Below are 19695 nucleotides of genomic sequence, written 5' to 3'. Positions count from 1 at the left end.
CTCCTGGATGTACTTATGAGCAACATTTTGTTGAGCACAGAACAGGCTACTTCTAGGAGTCACTCTATACCTTTTTTCAGAACAAAAGCAGGAGTGTTGTACACTGGGTCTCGTGTAAAGCTGGGAGTGGGTTACAGTGTAGTGTTCTGTCATGCCCCGCCCACACAGCTAATGTAACGGCTAACGTAAGATCTTTTACCCTGCAGCCCAAGTATCTGATATGTAATGACATCATTGGGGGAAGGGTCCCGGAACAGCCAGTTGAGCTAAGGCCGAAATGGAGATGCAGTGTTAAAACCCGGCAGGAAATTAAACAGCATATCACTGGAGTCCCAGTAATCTGAATCTAATTATTGTAATCAAAGTGATGGGTTATTATGAGAGCCTCTCCAGAGTGTAATAGAACAGAGGCATATGATGGAAGACAGCATGTAGTCAGCGCCCTGCTGGTGCTACCCTGGCATGCCTCATCATTCTGTCCTAACAGTCTGACACAGGTTTATGGTTTACGACGTCATATTTTGTGGCTGCCTTCTGCATTATAATATTGCAAAATTGTAATTGTATTGCTCAAGTCGTCAATCAGCAGACTGAGCAGGCGTGTGATGGAAATCGGCGTGTTGTCTGTGTCCTGCTTTCTGTACAAAAACTCAACAGCAAGAGATTTCTCTTTGGAAGGACTAGTGATAGCAGGCTCATAAAGTCTTCTCACTATCACTTCTTTGCTTTCTTGTTTTGTGCTTATTACCATGTGAATGTCATTTAAAGTGTATGTAAGCACTGGTTGAGCAAAGATAAATTAATTAATTTTTTTCAATTAATTATAAATGAAAAACTCACTTCCTCCATGGCAGTAATAACCCTCTGTATGCTAATCCTGAAAGACCCTCAGGGTTAATCGTTTCCAAATAAGGATATTTGGGGCAGCCTTTGGCTAGAGTCCCTCTTTTTCCAGTAAGAGTGGATTATGTAGCCATGGCGATGGATGTAGCAGTCAGACCACACAAGAGCCCCCCTTTTCAGCTGTGTGTGTGTGTGTGTGTGTGTGTGTGTGTGTGTGTGTGTGTGTGTGTGTGTGTGTGTGTGTGTGTGTAGGTGTGTCTGTTTGGGTGTGTGAGCTTGGGGTCAGAATCTTCTTCTTTAAATGCATCTGCGTTCTGATACATTACACCTGGACAAAATTAAAGTGCAGCTGTAATGAATCCAGTATGTAAAGATCACTCATGCTTTTGGAAACTCACTTGGTTTGCAGTGTACAATGGCCCAGCAAGGACAATAAGGCTTTGAAAAGGTATTGTGAACAATACTGAATGAGCTTACAATCAGATTACTCAGTGGCTAGAGGTTAAGAGGCTGACATTACAGTGGAGGTTAGTGCTATGTTATAAAAGCAAGCTGGAACCAGAGATTTTAGTTTATATTGTTTAACATTAAGATTAAAGACGGGGCATAAAATCTGCGATTTCTCTTTCAAAATCGAACCAAGTTTCATCACAATGAATTGATTTCATGCTATTTGAAATGTGTGGTCAGAACATTTAGAGCTCTGAGGCAGGCACTAGTAGATTAGGTTTAATTTTGAACAATGCAGACACTGGTAGATTCGGTTTAATTTCTCTGTAACAGTTTGCATAATTCATTTTTCTGCTTTCTCTGCTTTGGTGATGATACGGCTGTGGGTGCTTCATTTGACTGAGTGTAATTGGACTTGGTTGAGTTATTGTTCCCCTTCTGGATATTTTGCCCTGTTTGGGGTGTGTTCTGAGTGTCCAGTGCTCTGGTGCCAGCAAACTCTGGGTGAGGTACAGACACTCACTACCTGTGAACTTTAACGCAGAAAGAGAGCACAAACAGAGCGAAGATAATGTGTCCTTTCAGATGTCCCACAGCTGAAGGTGGAGATAATCCTAAATGAAACCCAGAGAGGTAAATAAATGGTCATGGAATGCAGAAAGCTAAGAGTAAAATGGAGCAGGGCGAGATTAGACGGAGGGGGCAGAGGTTTCAATCCACACCTTCAATCACCACAGTGGGATTGGAAATAAAGTGAAGAGGGGAGAAAAGAGAAGAAGAAAGACTGAACTAGTAGAGGGATTACTGAGATCGAATCTCACCAGCCATCTGTGCAGGGCTGGCCCTGCTAAGGAAAAGAGACCTGTAGTGAATAATCTACCAGAGTTGAAAGAACAGAATAACTTCTGCTTGGAATTTACATCTACTCTCTCTCTCTCTCTCTCTCTCTCTCTCTCTCTCTCTCTCTCTCTCTCTGTTTTTTTTTCTTTTTTTACAATATTATATGTTGTAATTATCTTTTATGATTTATAAGGGATTATGTCCAACTACTGGAATATGCAAGTACGGATGGTTAGGGACTCCAGGAATTTTGTAAACTGCACATTTCTACAAATTCCTTTGGTGTGTGTGTGCCTGTGTGTGTGTTTGTACACTCAAAACATGTAATTGAATGTATGCATTTGTTATGATCCTAAGACCAGGGGCTCAGTGTAATGTAAAACTTAACTGTGTGTGTGTGTGTGTGTGTGTGTGTGTGTGTGTGTGTGTGTGGGTGCGTGCATGTGTGGGTGCGTGCATGTGTGGGTGCACACGCGTGTGTGTGTCTTTCTGCATGAATGTGTTTGTATAGTGTAGGCAAGTTGGATATGTGAATAATTCATAGCCTCAAAATGTCATGGCGTCATGGAAGTTGTGTTACCACTATGTGTTAAGAAGGTGGGGCTGATACCATGAGGAGGTGGAGTTGATACCATGAGGAGGTGGAGTTGATACCATGAGGAGGTGGAGTTGATACTAAAATATTGTTCTACTTTGTAATGTGTGCCTCCATTTGCAGTTTACTGTTGAAGCTTCACCTTTACTGCTCTAACACCGCCACAGAACAACCTTGTGAGTGGCAATGAGACCAAACTGGATTCTTACTTGTGTGTGAGTGTGTGTGTGTGTGTGTGAGCAGTGTCATGGAATAATTAGGAATATTACTCCACTACAGTGAGGAGGTATCTGTACACACCCACTCGCACACAAACTTGCCTGTGTCTACCTTTGCATTACCTGCAACTTATTGTGTAGTTTGCTCTATTTTGTTCTGTGGGATTGGATCAACCAGTAGGGGGCGCTCCGGGCTTCTCTCTGTTACCCCCTACTGTAGTTGATCCAGCTCTGGGGAAACATTCACCACTAAGACATATCACACCTAAGCCATGTATGTATGTGAGGACATAATGGAGGGATATGTATGTCACATGGGTTCCAATTAAGGCTTTAGTATATAAGAAACTAAAGTAAAGGAAATGTTGGTACATTTTATTAAGTATCTTTATGCATGATAATGTCCTAAACGCCATGTGCAGGAAATCAGCAGTATGACCAGTTCTGCTGTAGCCCGTCTTGCTTTCTCCATTTGGCTTAGTACAGATAAGACTGTGGTATGAACCCCTCTCAGTGACTCATGTAATGTGCTGCTAGTACATTGTATGTGTTTGTGTGTGTGTATGTGTGTGTGTGTGTGTCTGTCAAACTCTGTGAGTGCATTTCTTCACAGGACATTCACAGGCATACTGTCAGAGATTAGGTTGCTAGGTAACACAGAGTGAGGTGAAGCCACTTTGGCTGCCAGTTTGTTGGAGACAAGAATGTCTCCTCCCTCCCTCCATCTTTCTCTCTCTCTGCCTCTCTCTTTGTCTCTCACTTTATTTTTTTCTCACTTTGTGTCTCTCTCACTCTCACACGCGTTACCTCTCTCCGTCTCTTCCATTGATCCTGTTTCTGTCTTTGTCCTTGTCTCTGTCTTTGTCACTATCTTTGTCTCTGTCTTTGTCCCCATTTCTGTATTTGTCTCTGTCTGTCTTTCTTGTTGTCTCTCTCTGATATTCTTTCTTTATTTTTCCCTCTCTATTTTTCTTGGTACTTAGGAGGTAGAGTCAAATTCACTCATGAACCTCCCTAAACACACACACACACACACACACACACACACACACACACACACACACACACACACACACACACACACACACACACACACACACACACACACACGTACACAAAACCAGTCAATCCCATATCTCAGTACATGTCCACACTTTTGCTCAGTTTCTTTTGTTTTGAGAGACTTTTATTGTTTTGTGGTTTTACAAATGTTACATGCCATCTTTTCCTCTGTCCTTCAGCATGTTTTGAACTATTTCTCTAGCATGTCTGATCAGATGAAGGTGGCATGACGAGTTTTATGTGTGTTGAGATGGCGTCTGAAGTGAGGCTTGTTCCTGCACCAGCGTTCTCTCTGACAGCACAGACTCGTTGGCCAAGCCTTCATCACCTTCATCGGCAAGGAGTGGGAGGGGGTTTGAAGCATAGTCAGACATAGTATTTAATGTCTGTTCTTTGATCTGAAACATATGTCTTTCATAATAAGAGGTCAAGGGGCAAAGTTGTGTGTGTGATTGATACATTTTAATAACAGGCGTGTAAATAATAATTTTGCTGTGATCAGAGAGAGATCAGAAGAGAGTCAAAGAAATGTTTCTTCAAGATGTCATTAACATTCAATCTATTCAAAATCCTGCACAAATTCTGTAATCTCCATGACAACCATATTCACCAAAAGCATGTGAGTGGGAAAGTGTTTTACTCACTGTGTCTCACACCATTACTTATGCTAAGTGCTCTATCCACTTATTACATCTTCAAGCACATGAGCAATATCGGAACACTCCCCATCAGAGCTTCAGTACCCTGTACCTGCTTTCTCCCACCTCTCTCTCTCTCTTTCTCTCTCTCTCTCTCTCTCTCTTTCTCTCTCTCTTTACGTCTCTGTCTGTCTCTTTCTGTCTTTCTATCTATCTTTGTCTATATGTTTATTTCTGTCTCTCTCTCTCTCTCTCTCTCTCTCTCTCTCTCTCTCTCTCTCTGGGTAATAAATGTGAATAGAATAAATGAAAGTTTAACAAAAACAATAATAATAAAATAATCATTAAAAAATACTGACCAACTAAAAATATTGCTCGTTGTCTTTTTAATGCCATGAATCAAATCACGATGGCACAACATTGTATAATGCTTTAGTACAATATTGTCATAGCACTGGAAAAGAACAGTTTCAGTAAGCATAGCTGACTGTTTACAGTAAGCTTGCTAACAGCTAAATGAAGAAAATTTATTATTATTATTATTATTATTATTATTATTATTATTATTATTGTAATAGTCAAAGAGGGAAGAGGCAAGGTACTTGGCGAAAAGTCTTTATTATCCATTAATACGTTTTTATTATCCATGAAGACTCAAACACAGAAAAAGCTGCCAGTGCGGCGTAAAGACCTCTAGGACGTCTCTGATATAACAGAGGAACTCTAGGCAGTCTCTGAAATACCAGTGCAGTGCAATGAACTCCAGGCAGTGTCTGAAATAACTGCAGTGGAACGGACTGGGACCAATCGTATCGCACTCGGCTTCGCAATGCGCAGCGCCGACAGCAGCAACCTGCGGGTTTAAATAACAGATGATGTTCATATTTTGTGTGTTTATGGAAACAGTGGAAATTGGTCACTTCTAGCCTGTATGCACTGCTAGGTGATTACTGTATGCATTGCTAGGTGTTTACTGTATGCACTGCTAGGTAATTGCTGTATGCACTGCTAGGTAATTACTGTATGCATTGCTAGGTAATTAATTTATGCATTGCTAGGTGATTACTGTATGAATTGCTAGGTGATTACTGTATGAATTGCTAGGTAATTAATTAATGCATTGCTAGGTGATTACTGTATAAATTGCTAGGTGATTACTGTATGAATTGCTAGGTAATTAATTAATGCATTGCTAGGTGATTACTGTATGAATTGCTAGGTAATTACTGTATGCATTGCTAGTTGATTACTGTATGCACTGCTAGGTAATTAATTTATGCATTGCTAGGTGATTACTGTACGAATTGCTAGGTGATTATCCCACGGGGCATATAGGATAAGTCAGCAGAATTCTGGATGCATAGTTTAATGTGTAGTTTAATGTTTGATTTATGCCCCCCACCTGGTGTAGTTGTGTGTCTGTGCTGTATTACACTATCAGAACATCCACATCAAACTAAATAATTGTTGTGCTCTGTGGGCCTGTAGTACATTCATTGGTGAGATGAGGGCGCTGTATGGTGAACTGTAAGGAAGTGTTGGCTGTGTATGAGTGTGTCTTGTAGACAGTATCATGTAGAGAGTATCCTGTAGAGTGTGTCTTGTAGACAGTATCTTGTAGAGAGTATCTTGTAGACAGTATCTTGTAGACAGTATCTTGTAGAGAGTATCTTGTAGAGTGTGTCTTGTAGACAGTATCTTGTAGAGAGTATCTTGTAGAGTGTGTCTTGTAGACAGTATCTTGTAGACAGTATCTTGTAGAGAGTATCTTGTAGAGTGTGTCTTGTAGACAGTATCTTGTAGACAGTATCTTGTAGAGTGTGTCTTGTAGACAGTATCTTGTAGAGAGTATCTTGTAGAGTGTGTCTTGTAGACAGTATCTTGTAGAGAGTATCTTGTAGAGTGTGTCTTGCGGAGTGTGTCTTGTGGAGTTAGTGGAATCCCAACTGCACCTCTAACTCGTTAATGGCAATCTTGAACAGTGTCAGACTGTGTCTCTGTGCACATTTGTTGTCAGTTCTAACCCAAGATTATTTTTCCAAATACATTTTAATTTAATAATAATTCAAAAGATCATAAATGTTACACATACACCTCATTGTGAAAATGTATAATGCTATCCATGTTAGTGTATGATTTACATGATATGTAGGGTGTAAATGTGATTAGCCGTATGGTTATTTGGAACGACGCCATTCTGACTCTTTCTCATGACATTGTGATTGTTGAGGACAAAGTTCTCAAATCTAACCCCTCCTTCCCCCATCAGTTATAAGGCCCCAGGTCATGAATGGGCCAGTGCATCCTCGGCCACTGGTGGCGCTGTTGGACGGGAGGGACTGCACCGTGGAAATGCCCATCCTCAAAGATCTGGCAACAGTGGCTTTTTGTGACGCTCAGTGCACACAGGAGATCCATGAAAAAGTACATGAATACACACACACACACACACACACACACACACACACACATACACACACACCACACACACACACACATTGACATTTAGCTGGTATGAGTGATTGGTTTACAAATCTAAAAGATGAAATGCTGTCATTGTATCTTAACTGAACATAGGTGCATGAAATTCATTTTTATGTAAAGACATTAGGTGTTTTAAGAATTCCTTTCAGCTTAGCTATATAAAATGAGGCACTCTTATTTCTTCTTAGACTTCTGTTTTGTTTAAAATATAATTTAAAAGTCATGGTAAATGTTAAATAAAAAGTTTAAACGTCAGATAAAATGTTTTACCTTCAAAGATCAATGTAAGGGTGACGCTGATAATCTGATTGATGATGATGCTGCTGATGAAGATGAGAGTGTGTGACGTCTGCTGACAGGTCCTGAATGAAGCGGTGGGAGGTCTGATCTACCACACCATCACGCTGGCCAGAGAGGACCTGGAGAAGTTCAAAGCCCTGCGGATCCTCATCCGCATCGGAAGCGGCTTCGACAACATCGACATAAAAGCTGCAGGCGACCTGGGTGAGAGGCTCCAGCATGGACCTCGCCGTAGCGATGAGGCGGTCGCCTTGACCACAGTTTGGCTGACACGATGGATGGTCCAAATCTGTGATGCTGTCTGAAGTCTCGTTGTTTAGAGGATTTGTGTAGGAGTGGTCAGAGGCAGAAGGAATTTTAATATCTGGAGTTCTGAAGGCTTTCACAGGGTGACTCACTCTGGGGTTAGCATCAGGGCAGTCTGCTTCTTACATGAAATAAAAGAAAGATGGTTATTCTAATTTTGTAATTTCATGATAAATGATGTGCTGTCAGCTTCAAAGAAAGGCACGTCAGTCTCAAAGACTTTCGTTGGTGGTCTTCTGAAACGCCGAACGCTAGGTATTGGAAGACCTCCAACCCCATGCTCAATGTCCTAAGCACAAAGAGGGGGTGGGGGGGATGCTTCACTAATTATTTTTTTTTTACTATTTCATATTTCACAGAGGAAAACAGCATACAGTTAGGGATAACACAAAATACGAACATTCACTTTCATGCCTCCCATCAGATTGAGCTGAATGAGGGCATGGAGGCACCCTTATAGCACCATCACAGTGAGCTGAATCAGGACACAGGTTCACTTTCTCTCACACTTCCTGTGAGCACTTGGGCCTTTCCATGTTTCCGTGTTAAAACTGAGTTGCTGTTCTCAAGCCCAGAGTGACCAGATGACCGGTCCTCAACACCACAGCTGACCTCCGTTCATGGCCATTGTTTTGAACATCGCCATTGGTGTTCCATTATCTCTAGTGAGATGATGATGTGCAGGTTCCAGTCGCTGCATCAGATTACAGTTATAGCTGGTAGCGTTCAAAGCCCGTGTGTGTGTGTGTGTGTGTGTGTGTGTGTGTGTGTGTGTGTTTCTGGATGCCGCTGCAGGCATTGCAGTGTGTAATATCCCAAGTGCGACGGTGGAGGAGACGGCCGACTCCGCCCTCTGCCACATCCTCAACCTGTACCGGAGGAACACGTGGCTCTACCAGGCTCTCCGAGACGGCTCGCGTGTGCAGAGCGTGGAGCAGATCCGAGAGGTGGCGTCAGGAGCCGCCCGCATCCGGGGAGAGACACTCGGACTCATCGGCTTCGGTGAGAGAGCTAAAGCTAACGCATGTTAGGTGTAGGTGAAGGCGGTTTGGGACATGCGGACTGTGGATGTAACTGTTATATGTTACATGGGATATGTTTGTGTATTTCACAGGCCGGTCGGGTCAGGCGGTGGCAGTGCGGGCCAAACCTCTTGGCTTCAGTGTGATCTTTTATGACCCGTACGTGCAGGACGGATTGGACCGCTCCCTGGGGGTCCACAGAGTGTTTACCTTGCAGGACCTGCTGAATCAAAGTGACTGCGTGTCCCTGCACTGCAGTCTCAACGAACACAACCACCACCTTATCAATGACTTCACCATCAAACAGGTGATGCAGCCCAAACACACACACACACACACACACACTCTCACATACACACACACATGCATAGGCACAAGAGACGAGGACTGATATACTTTTATGAAATTGCATTTGGGACTGTGTTAAATACACCACTGCCACCTAGTGGCTATTCTGCAGTGCAACAAAGCAATGCAGATGTTTTTTTTTATTGCCGTGGAAGGTTGTGAACGTGTGCACTCAAGGCTTGTCATCTATGTAGATGCGGCAGGGAGCGTTCCTGGTGAACACGGCGCGGGGCGGACTGGTGGATGAGAAGGCTCTGGCCCAGGCCCTGAAGGAGGGCCGGATACGAGGGGCCGCCCTGGACGTCCACGAGTGCGAGCCCTTCAGGTGAGATCCGCGGCGACACGGTTACCGCACTGTGCGTGGTTCCGGACATTTGGGATCAGACACCCAGCTACACTGTAGGTGGTTAACATACCACACTTGCACTGGAGGCCTCACTGGTGTTCTTCCTCTCCTTCTCTCTCTCCTTCTCCCTCTTTGTCTCACTAGTTACACCCAGGGCCCCCTGAAGGACGTTCCTAACCTGATCTGCACACCCCACGCGGCCTGGTACAGTGAGCAGGCCTCTCTGGAGATGCGTGAAGCAGCTGCCACTGAGATGAGGAGGGGCCTCACAGGTCCGTTCTCCTGGTGGCCACCATACGCTCTCGTGCACATTAACCCTCCATGACCTGCAAGCTCACCCAGGCGTGCTCACCATTACTTCTTCTTCCTGGCTGTGTCCGCAGGTCGTATTCCCGACAGCCTCAGAAACTGTGTCAACAAAGAATACTTTGTTCCCATTGCTCATTGGGGAACAGCAGAGCAACAGCTGTATCCGGAGGTCAATGGCGCCACCTACAAGTAAGAAAGAGTACTGCACTTTATACATCCATACCCCCCCCCCCACCAAGGCTTATTTCCATCTGACCTCAGTGCTTCTCACTGTCATCGTCTGACAGTGGCCTCGCTCCTTTACTCATTTTAATTCAGCTGTGCCAAACGTGACAAATATTGACCCCTGTATTAACCCATAACGCCACAACTCCGGTAGTAAACCCATTATAGTGCTACCAGAGCCTCTTCAAAGGCCCTCACACATGCGTTCTCTGGCCCTGGCTGTGCCACTGAATCTCACTGCTTCTCTCACTCAGCAGAGTGACCCAACCGCTACTGGCCATATCTCCTGGCATCCTGCAAGACAAAATGTATACCTAAACCCAGCCAGGTAAATATATCAGCATATACAGAACCAGCCAACCACAGGCCACACACACTTCAACTATTGGTCATTCGTTGACTCATTTTGCAGAGACTGTGATCTCAGCAGGATAAAAAATATCAGTTTGTCTTGGAATTAGAGCAAGTGTACCTGATAACGAAGAAGCAGGAATCTCTGCTAGTACCTTACCCAATTAGTCATGGCTCTTCCCCCCAGACTGCAGCTGACTGCTGTCTGTGATGTGCCAAAAATCCCCTCTATCACTTCAAACATGTCTCTTACTACGTATTCCATCTTTTCCGTGATCTGTCCGTGGCTTTTGTGCTTACCTATGCCTGTGCCAAATGACTGCTGAAATCACCTGTTGTTTGTTAATCATAAACTGATGCTGTAGGTCCATGACTTGTTTGCATGTCATGGAGAAAATTGAGATGCTGTGTTGCTGAAATCAGTTGCACGTATCTCATTAATTGTAATTGACTTGCCCTAACAACATTTTTGACACAAAGCAGTGACATCATGGATGCTGGTCTTCAGGTTTGTGGATGAGTGCTCGGTGCTAGAAGTAAACTGTTTTGTTTTTCTGGATCATGTTAAGGCTTTTTCCAAGACTGGGGGGAATGCCTCATGTGGGCATGAGAGGATCACTGATTGGCACAAAACCAGGCGGCACGACCCCCTTCCACATCCACTCCAGCCGAGCCCCCTCCAAGAGGCAGTCCCACAGACACAGTGAGCACAGACAGCACCTCATCAGGCCGTAGTCACGACAATCGCAGTCATGCGAGCCTAAAGAAACTGCTACTAAACAACCAAGATCACAGCTTACTCGACCAGTGAGGTGCAAACCAGGGACGAGAGGTGCTGAGCCACCAGCTGACACTCTGTGTAGTGGAGATGATCCAAACACCCACCCCAACTTCATTTTTATTGGAATTTGGTTATACGTTCTTTTGTTGTTGTTCTAAATGTTTTTTTTTTGTTTGTTTTGTTTTGCTGTTGTTGTTTTACTGTTCTCTTGTTATTTTAATGTACAGCTGCACTCAATAAATTAGAATATCATCAAAAAGTTTATTTCAGTAAAAATTTGTTTCAGTAATTCAATACAAAAAGTGAAACGCATATATTATATAGATTCATGACAGAGTGATCTATTTCAAGTGTTTATTTATGTTGATGATTATGGCTTACAGACAATGAAAACCCAAAATCATTATCTCAGAAAATTTGAATATTAATAGAACGCTCTAAAAATTCCTGATTTGGTCTTGCTATAACACAGTGGACCTACACCAGCAGGTGGGTGGTGTTGTTTTCAGATAAAAGGAAATCAAGGTCCCAGAGTCTGGAGGAAGAGTGGAGACACACACAATCCAAGCTGCTTGAGGTCTAGTGTGAAGTTTCCACAATCAGTGATGGTTTGGGGGAGTCATGTCTTGTGCTAGTGTAGGTCTGTGTTATATCAAGACCACTGTCAGCACAGCCGTCTAGCAGGACATTTCAGAGCACTTCATGCTTCCCTCTGCCGACAAGCTTTTTGAAGATGGTAATTTAATTTTCCAGCAGGTCTGACCACCTGTCCACACTGCCAAAAATACCAATACCTGGATTAATAACCACAGTATCACTGTGCTTGATTAGCCAGCAAACTTACCTGACCTAATCCCCATAGAGAATCTAGTATAGGGTGTCAATAGGAAGATGAGAGACACTGGACCCAACAATTCAGATGAAATGAAGGCTTCTATCAAAGCAACCTGGGCTTCCATAACACCTCAGCAGAGCCACAGGCTGATTGCTTCCATGCCACACCGCATTGATCCAGTAATCTGTGCAAAACTAGTCCTGACCAAATATCAAGTGCATTTACTGTACATACTTTTCAATTAACTATTCTTTTTTCAGTTGGTCTTACATAATTTTCAAATTGTCTGAGATTTTGGGTTTTCATTGGCTGTTGGCCATAATCATCAACATTATCAGAAATAAACATTTGAAATAGATCACTCTGTTTGTCATGAATCTATATATCTTTTTCATGTTTTGTATTGAATTACTGAAATGAATTAACTTTTTGATTATACTGTATTCTAATTTATTGAGATGCACCAGTATGTTAATACCTTTGAATGCAGAAGCAAAGGCAATGTGTCTTATCTCAGATTTTGCCTATTTTATCTTCCTAGTCCACCCATTTTATCTCTAATCTGGCAATGTGTTTTAGCCCAGACTCCGCCCATTTTATCTCTCTAATCTGGCGACGTGTTTTAGGCCAGACTCCGCCTATTTTATCTCTCTAATCTGGCGATGTGTTTTAGGCCAGACTCCGCCCATTTTATCTCTCTAATCTGGCGATGTGTTTTAGGCCAGACTCCACCCATTTTATCTCCCTAATCTGGCGATGTGTCTTAGCCCAGAATCTACTCATTTTATCTCTCTAATCTGGCGATGTGTTTTAGCCTAAACTCCGCCCATTGTATCTCTCTAATCTGGCGATGTGTTTTAGTCCAGACTCCGCCCATTTTATCTCTCTAATCTGGCGACGTGTTTTAGCCCAGACTCCGCCCATTGTATCTATATAATCTTGCGGTGTGTTTTAGTGCAGATTTGGCCCATTTTATCTATGTTGCTCTGGTTCACCAGTCAAATTCCCTACAGAAACTCTGGCATCACGTTAGTCACCCTGGCATTTGCCTTGTTTGACATAATAGTTTCACCACTAAATGCATTTAAATGCCCAACCTGTGTTCCTCATTCCCTTATTATTGTCTGTTTCTTTGAAACAAATAAGCACTTGTTTTATTTTGAGGTTAGTTCTGTCTTGACATGATTAGAACATTATACATGTTTATCAAAAGGAAACAGAGCGATAAAAACATTGACATGACTCTTGGCGAGGGTGAATGCAGTTTATTTATATTAGCTTAGCATACATAAAACACCTATGACACTTAGGGACTCTTACAAAACAAAGTAGCAAGGAGCACTGTATCAACAACACATAATGCAAGCAAGAAACGGAATGACACAAAACGAATAACATGGATGAGCACACACGCACCCATACACATTCACAAACACAAGCACACTGATACAAGAGGAGTCGGGCATACCTTAGTGTTCCCTTGACTTGGAATCTGGTCTTTATAAACTACACAATAAGCCATTTTAATTACATTAGACCTCCAAATTTTTCACCGTCTGCTCTTGTATTGATTTACACAGAAATGTGTCTGTGGTTTTCTAAGCAATTTGGGCATTTTCTTTGATATTGAATTCCAAGTTCAGTTAAATGAATTTATTGTATGTGTTGGCAGCTCACAAAAAGGGTCTGGAGTCTGGATCCAGCCAACTCAGGATTCATCATTTATACATTTTCCTGTGTATATGATCCAAAGCCACTTGTGTGGTTACATCCCATCCCATTGACCTCACATCCTCCCCAGTTCTCCTAGCTCTTGATGGTATTTTTATAGACAACTAAATATTTTGATGTTTGATATATGTCACTTAGATTTGTATTGCCTAGTTTAATATTGCGATAACAGTAGCCTTCTCTGATTTTTTTTTTTTTTTTGTTTTGGGGTCGTTTGGGGTGACTGGAGCACAAATTCATTGTTCCTCAGCCCCAATTTGTCGGGACAGGGGGTTTGGTTTAAAGTGTGAGCGTTTGTATTTGCTTTCTGTACCGAAGCAAGCATTTAGCTTCCAGAGCAGTTCAAATAAAAAACAAAATATTAATCCGTCATCCAATTCCACGATCGAGTGTTGTTTGTCTTTCATTATGCGCATCCTATTTTATCGCAAATATCCGTCCAACAGGAACCAAAGTATCATCGCTGAGGTGCTGACCTTCAGATGACCCCTCAAAATGTAATACCCCTTCTTAACCACAGGGAGGTGCTGTTGCTAGTTTTGTTTCTTTGTTGTTTTCGTGTGTGGGTGTGACGCCTTTCATTACTAGAGCACATAAAAAATATTGGATGAAATATTTGAATATAAAGACGAGCATAACTATGTATTATGTAACCTACACATACAGTGTATCACAATGTTCTTTATGTATCCTCTCCAGACAGTAGAGTATTAATGCAGACCTGTTGGACAACAGCGATTACCTCTGTGTAAAAGAGAAAGGTTTTGTCAAGTCACAATTGTTACAGTAAACTGATGTTCTTAACTTATATATAAAATATTTTTGTGATAACAGTGATGTTGCTGATGATGTGATTATAAGATAATTCATGTTGTTCGACCGATCAACTGCATTTTCCAATACTTGCTCGTGGCTCATAGGTGTGTCATCTAAGCACAAGAGGACTTTGCTCACCTGGTCCTTGTTCTCAATCTAAAACTGTTTGCTTTGTGTTAACCGATGTCTCCAAATGTTGTTTGCATTTTTATTACTGGACAGATGATCTCAGCTTCACAGTTAACATCACGTCACTCTGAACATCTTCATAGGAGCAGAATTACAGTTGCCACTTTTTCATCAAAGCAAACCCACTGTTATTCCAGCGATTATAGGCTTACCACTCAAGTGACTTCAGTCTGTATTTTGCCTTTAGCGTCGCTGCCAAAAATAGGCCTACAATTGCAAGTGGGAGGGGGAAGTGTGGACTGTCAACCCTGATTGTATTGCTTGTTCAACCTCGCAAAAAAACAGAAGAACATTGCAGAAAACTGGACCAGTGGAAGTCAAAACCAGACAGTTTAAAAAAACCAGCCGGCCCAGGTGAAAACGGGATGCGTGGAAAACCTAAACGAAATCGTTGTATTGAAAGTTGAGCAGTGTAACATTAGCACCACCAGACACACAGAATCTGCATGTACGTCATTTGATTAACATTCGTCATTTGGTTTCAATAGGCTGCTAATCACTGTCTGCAGGGCTGAAGACACCCAATACTCTTATTGTGAGACAGGCTTGTGGTGGGCAAGTGTACAGTATGAACTGAACGGTATGAGACCTGAATTCCCCATGAATTTTTGCCTTCGGCCCCAACAGACTCTAGAATTGCCACCGAGTAAGGGGACAAAAGACCCACAGAGACACAGGGACTCACTTCAGGGACCTCGGGCAGCAAACAAAGCAACTTTTAGCATTACAGTAGCTGCTTCTGAAATCATCCGAATAAGAATCAGCAGGTCTTAACTATAGCTTTTGTTTAGGTTTCCCAAATCGTTTGATTTCCAGCAGTCTGTCAATTAATTACTTAAAAGATACGGACTTTCCCCAAGACTCCGCGATTTATTTAAATAAGCTTATTTTATTTTTAATAACGTGGACAGGTAGAGACTCCCCAAGAAGTAACAACGTTTTGCGACTTGAGTTTGTTGGCCACGTCTCCGCCTATTTCCGCTCTGCAGGTAAGCAGTTAGGCGTGAATAAACGGGGATACAGGAAGCACTGCCCTGTCGATGACTTTTTTGACCAAACTTCTCAAATTATGGGGAATATATGTGGCTTTGGTAAGAACACATTCTGTTACTTTGCTTAAGCACTTTTGAGTAATGCAAACCGTGTCTGATCGCTGCAGTATTCTTGTTATAAATCTTGAAGTGAACTATGAATTTGGATATTCTATTACAGGCCATCGGTTTTCGATGATACAAGTAACCCGTCAGGATTACTAACGCATTCGAGTCTTTCAAACATACATTTGATCTAAAACATTTGAGTAATTTTCACTGAATAAAACAATGAGACGTTATAGAGTCTCCAAAGTTACTAAAAGTATGTTCTTGTTTGGCGAGCTGCCATAGGGCATTGTAATGCAATATAATGTGCAATAATTTTCAAAAACATGTCATATGCGTCGTAGACAAGCAGAAGGGTCCTGGGAGGTTGATGACGAAAGGACTAACTCTTATCGTCGTTGGTCATATCAACTTCATCTTGGGAGCGATCGTACACGGCAGTATTTTACGTCACATCTCAAAACCGAGCGGTAAAATTTCAACAGAATACACGTTGTACAACATCATATCTGTGACCTCAGGACTATTGGTAAGTCCGTGTATGCTATGCAACTACTAATGGAGCAGTTAAAATGTTTTATAGCGCTATTCAAGTGTTTAATGAATCTGCTGTTTCTCCTTTGCCCAAAAGGGGAATGAGCAAAGCATATAATTTCTGACTTTTTATTTTTTCAGAGCATTGCAAGTGGAATTGTGGCAATATTGGTGTCAAGGAACATTACCAACTGGAAATTAGTAAGAATCCCTCTGCCATTTGCTTTTTGGTTATTACAGGGATTAGCAGTTATTTTACAGGATATTAATTTCTTGCATGCACCAAGCTATTTAACTGATGAGTTTGAACATTTGATCCAGCACCCTTAGCTGTATCAGCAGTTGAGTGAAAGGTTGATCCAGGATGTCGTGTTTGCTGTTTCTCCAGCACATGGGTCTTCTGATCAGTTCCAGCCTGAATGTTCTGCTCTCTGCGGCCTGCTGCCTGGGCCTGCTGGTGGCTGTGAGCGTCACCATCCGGGACGACGGCAGGGTTCTCATGCAGGGCTGCAACTCCACAGACATGCTCCTTAACGCACGCTCACCCATCTCCGTCAACTGCCCCTTCGACACCACCCGCATCTATGTAAGTGTTTGTTCCTGGGTGTGTCACGGGGTCTTCTGGCATGCTGCTAGAATGATGGACCTCTCTAGAAGTCCATGTGCTTTTTTCATTTTTAAACCTCTGAGGTGTAAGGCATTACCAGCAATGTAAGAAAGGAGATTTTAATACCATAAAACAATTTTAATATGTGTACAATGTACAAGTAAATATTTAGTCATTCAAACAACTAACAATTCTGGAGCACGGATGGTTAACAGAAACCTGGCTGTGTGCAAAATAGGTTTCTATTCCATAGATCTCTGTGTGATGCAACGTGTAAATGAGTGTGTGTTTTTCTTTTTAGGACACGACCTTGGCTCTGTGGATCCCTAGTGCGCTGTTATCAGCTGTGGAGGTGGGCTTGTCTCTCTGGTGCTTCATAGTGGGACTCACATTGAGAGGCATTGGGCCATGCAGCCACACATACCTCAAAGAACAGGTTAGCTAACAACTCACACAGCCATTTAGAAGACATTTTGAGCAGGAATCTCCAACTGTTCTGATTGAGAGGTACCTACCAGCAAAGTTTAACTCCAACCTAAACCTGAATACATCCAGCTTAAGTAATTACCTGAGAAGAATTGTGCTGGATTTGGTGTGGAACCAATCTCGGCAGAAAGCTAGCTGTCCAGGAGGAAGGTTGAAGATCCTTGATTTAGAATGTGTAAAGGTATCTGAAGGAATGCAAAACTTGGCCAGTGATCGTGCCACTGATTGATTGGTTATCTTTCCATTACAGAATTTTATTAAATTTATATAATCACGTGGGCTCTTTGCTTTATATGGTCTTCTGACTTTGTGCAGTTGGAAGAGGAGGCTATGGCATCTACATCAAAGGGGGATCCAGAACTTGCAGCTCCAAGCCATCGTCTCATTGGACACCTTTCTGCTCATGCCTAGAAAGACGACGTTAAGGTGGCATTACTTCTGAGACAATTATTTTAGTTTTCATGTGGCAGAGACGGATCAAGAAAATTTTCTCTGCTTTGATTTATTACCTTTGTAACAATGGCGGTATTTTACTCTGAAAACTTCATGCATTACTTCTGCAGTAAGGAGTAATGCATGATGTTTCCACAATGTCTGCAGTAATGAAATTTAATTATGCGAGGCCTTCATTGTATGTATGTGTGTGTGTGTGTGTGTGTGTGTGGTCTGAATTAAGCTGTGCTAGTGTGCCATATGAAACATGACGAGCTGCTTCAGGTTGCCTAAAAGATTCTCGGGCAGTCGTTTCAGATGATTTGGTGACACTACAGTAGTCGGCACTATTACACGTTTTTGAGCTGAAACATTTCACCAGTGCATCACCTTCATAAACTGAAGGTTCCAATAAGGGTACCAAAAACTGGATGCAGTTCCCCATATAAATAGTATTGTTATGTGTGTATTGGAAAAAGTTATTAGCAACAATTGTGTAGTGGAATAATGGACCATTTTTATATTTGCAGTAACATTCCTGACTGAAATCTGAAAACTGTAGAGAAATAATTTTGTTTTCCTACCCTGATTACCATACAGTTTATACATTAAATAGGTAAATAACTGTCTATTCATATGTTATTTAATTTGAGGGAAGATATTCTTCTAAAAACATTTTTCACTGCAGTTTACATTTTATTATAGTATTTTAATGACTTTGTCAATAAACATTGGCACTAATTTATCCAAATATACAAAATGCATCCAATATGTGACCTTTATGTTCACTTTGAATACTCTGTACTGTTTGTTATACCAGTATTAATTACGAGAATGTGTCTTAAGTCTGAGAAACCAAAGATTTGGAGTAGTCCATATCTTAAACAATTTTTTCTGACAGTAGACAGCACCATAAACTACTGTCAACTAAACTGTAGATTTAATGTCATTTGGTGAAATCAGGTGGACTAAAGGTTGTCCTGGGAGACTGGTGTAGGAGCTGTTGAATTGTGAGTACTGGAAGAGAGAATGGCTGCTTGAGGCCTGTTCTAGAGGGCTTATTTCGGAGTGATTGTAGAAGTGCAATGAAAATCTCACACTGATAGATAATCCCTTGTGGAGAAAGAAAAAATAAATACTGACCCTGTCAAAATAAGAAGTTTGAATGTGAAATGAAGGGCTCAGAACTCAGTGTTCCTGTCACAAGCATTTCTTACATGTATTCATATGCCCCATCACTTTGTCTGCTTTCCTTTGCATTTCACTCTCATATCTGTGCCAAACAATTGTTTACATAATTCTTATTCATGTGTATTTTTTTGCAGTGAAAACATCTCAAATAAATGCTATACAACAGAATTTCTTCTTCCATAGAAGAGGAGCTGTGTGAGTGGTATTTCTAGATGTAATTAAAACAGAACTGATGATAAAGTTGAACTGAAGTTGTATTGGCTTGTTGATGTTTCTTTGGGATTATAGCGAGTTTCCTGACCTTGAATTATTATGTGTGAGAATTCAAGATCTCTGTTAAATTTTAAACATCCTTTACTTGTCATGGCAGCTCTATGAATGGCCCTTGTACTACACAAGGTTCGTGTCATATTGTACAAGTCATGGACGTAATTTTGATTTCAAAAGTGGGGGGGACATGGATTCGTCGCTATTTAAATATTTGGTTTTAACCGTAAAAACTGGGGGGGACCAAAACCGGCTTTTGAAAAAGTGGGGGGGACATGTCCCCCCCGTCCCGTCCCCCCCCCAAATTACGTCCGTGGTACAAGTGGAACGTTTCACTGGGTTCCTCTGTGGCCCAGTAACACGTCTTTGGTGGCTTTGTGCTACTGACC

The 19695-nt window shown here is 41.9% G+C and overlaps 2 protein-coding genes across 12 annotated transcripts in view; both read left to right on the top strand.

The window, feature by feature from the left end:
- The window catches only part of LOC143480248 (C-terminal-binding protein 2-like), a 28936-nt gene extending 14867 nt beyond the window's left edge, over positions 1 to 14069 (top strand). For 5 of the 10 annotated variants that reach the window (XM_076977827.1, XM_076977828.1, XM_076977825.1 and 2 more), the window contains 8 exons: positions 6916 to 7070; positions 7490 to 7634; positions 8532 to 8738; positions 8851 to 9065; positions 9301 to 9431; positions 9597 to 9724; positions 9836 to 9950; positions 10907 to 14069. In XM_076977827.1, coding sequence (XP_076833942.1) covers positions 6916 to 7070; positions 7490 to 7634; positions 8532 to 8738; positions 8851 to 9065; positions 9301 to 9431; positions 9597 to 9724; positions 9836 to 9950; positions 10907 to 11072 — 1262 coding nt within the window. In that variant the 3' untranslated portion in view covers positions 11073 to 14069. Of the gene's footprint in view, positions 1 to 2816; positions 2905 to 6915; positions 7071 to 7489; positions 7635 to 8531; positions 8739 to 8850; positions 9066 to 9300; positions 9432 to 9596; positions 9725 to 9835; positions 9951 to 10240; positions 10315 to 10906 lie in introns of those variants that run through there. The other 5 variants (XM_076977830.1, XM_076977823.1, XM_076977829.1 and 2 more) reach the window with 3 other exon arrangements.
- An 846-nt stretch (positions 14070 to 14915) lies between these two features.
- Positions 14916 to 19207, top strand: krtcap3 (keratinocyte associated protein 3). 2 transcript variants are annotated; one of them, XM_076977832.1, is made up of 6 exons: positions 14916 to 15678; positions 16134 to 16318; positions 16465 to 16524; positions 16712 to 16909; positions 17232 to 17366; positions 17732 to 19207. In XM_076977832.1, the coding sequence occupies exons 2-6, from the start codon at positions 16160 to 16162 to the stop codon at positions 17825 to 17827; spliced, it is 648 nt and encodes a 215-aa protein (XP_076833947.1). In that variant the 5' UTR covers positions 14916 to 15678; positions 16134 to 16159; the 3' UTR covers positions 17828 to 19207. The 2 variants fall into 2 exon arrangements, with proteins under 2 accessions (XP_076833947.1, XP_076833948.1); XM_076977833.1 differs by having other exon boundaries at positions 15646 to 15780.
- Positions 19208 to 19695: the final 488 nt, after the last annotated feature.

The sequence above is a fragment of the Brachyhypopomus gauderio genome, chromosome 17, assembly GCF_052324685.1.
Source record: "Brachyhypopomus gauderio isolate BG-103 chromosome 17, BGAUD_0.2, whole genome shotgun sequence".
NCBI classification, from domain to species: Eukaryota; Metazoa; Chordata; class Actinopteri; order Gymnotiformes; family Hypopomidae; genus Brachyhypopomus; species Brachyhypopomus gauderio.
This window is presented reverse-complemented; position numbering and strand designations above follow the sequence as displayed.

Excerpts from the sequence above, each read along its gene's own strand:
- krtcap3 (XM_076977833.1), top strand. The coding sequence starts at position 15,759 with ATGGGGAATATATGTGGCTTTG. Across the intron at positions 16,319-16,464 it reads CTGTGACCTCAGGACTATTG|AGCATTGCAAGTGGAATTGT; the intron begins GTAAGTCCGTGT and ends TTATTTTTTCAG. Across the intron at positions 16,525-16,711 it reads ACATTACCAACTGGAAATTA|CACATGGGTCTTCTGATCAG; the intron begins GTAAGAATCCCT and ends CTGTTTCTCCAG.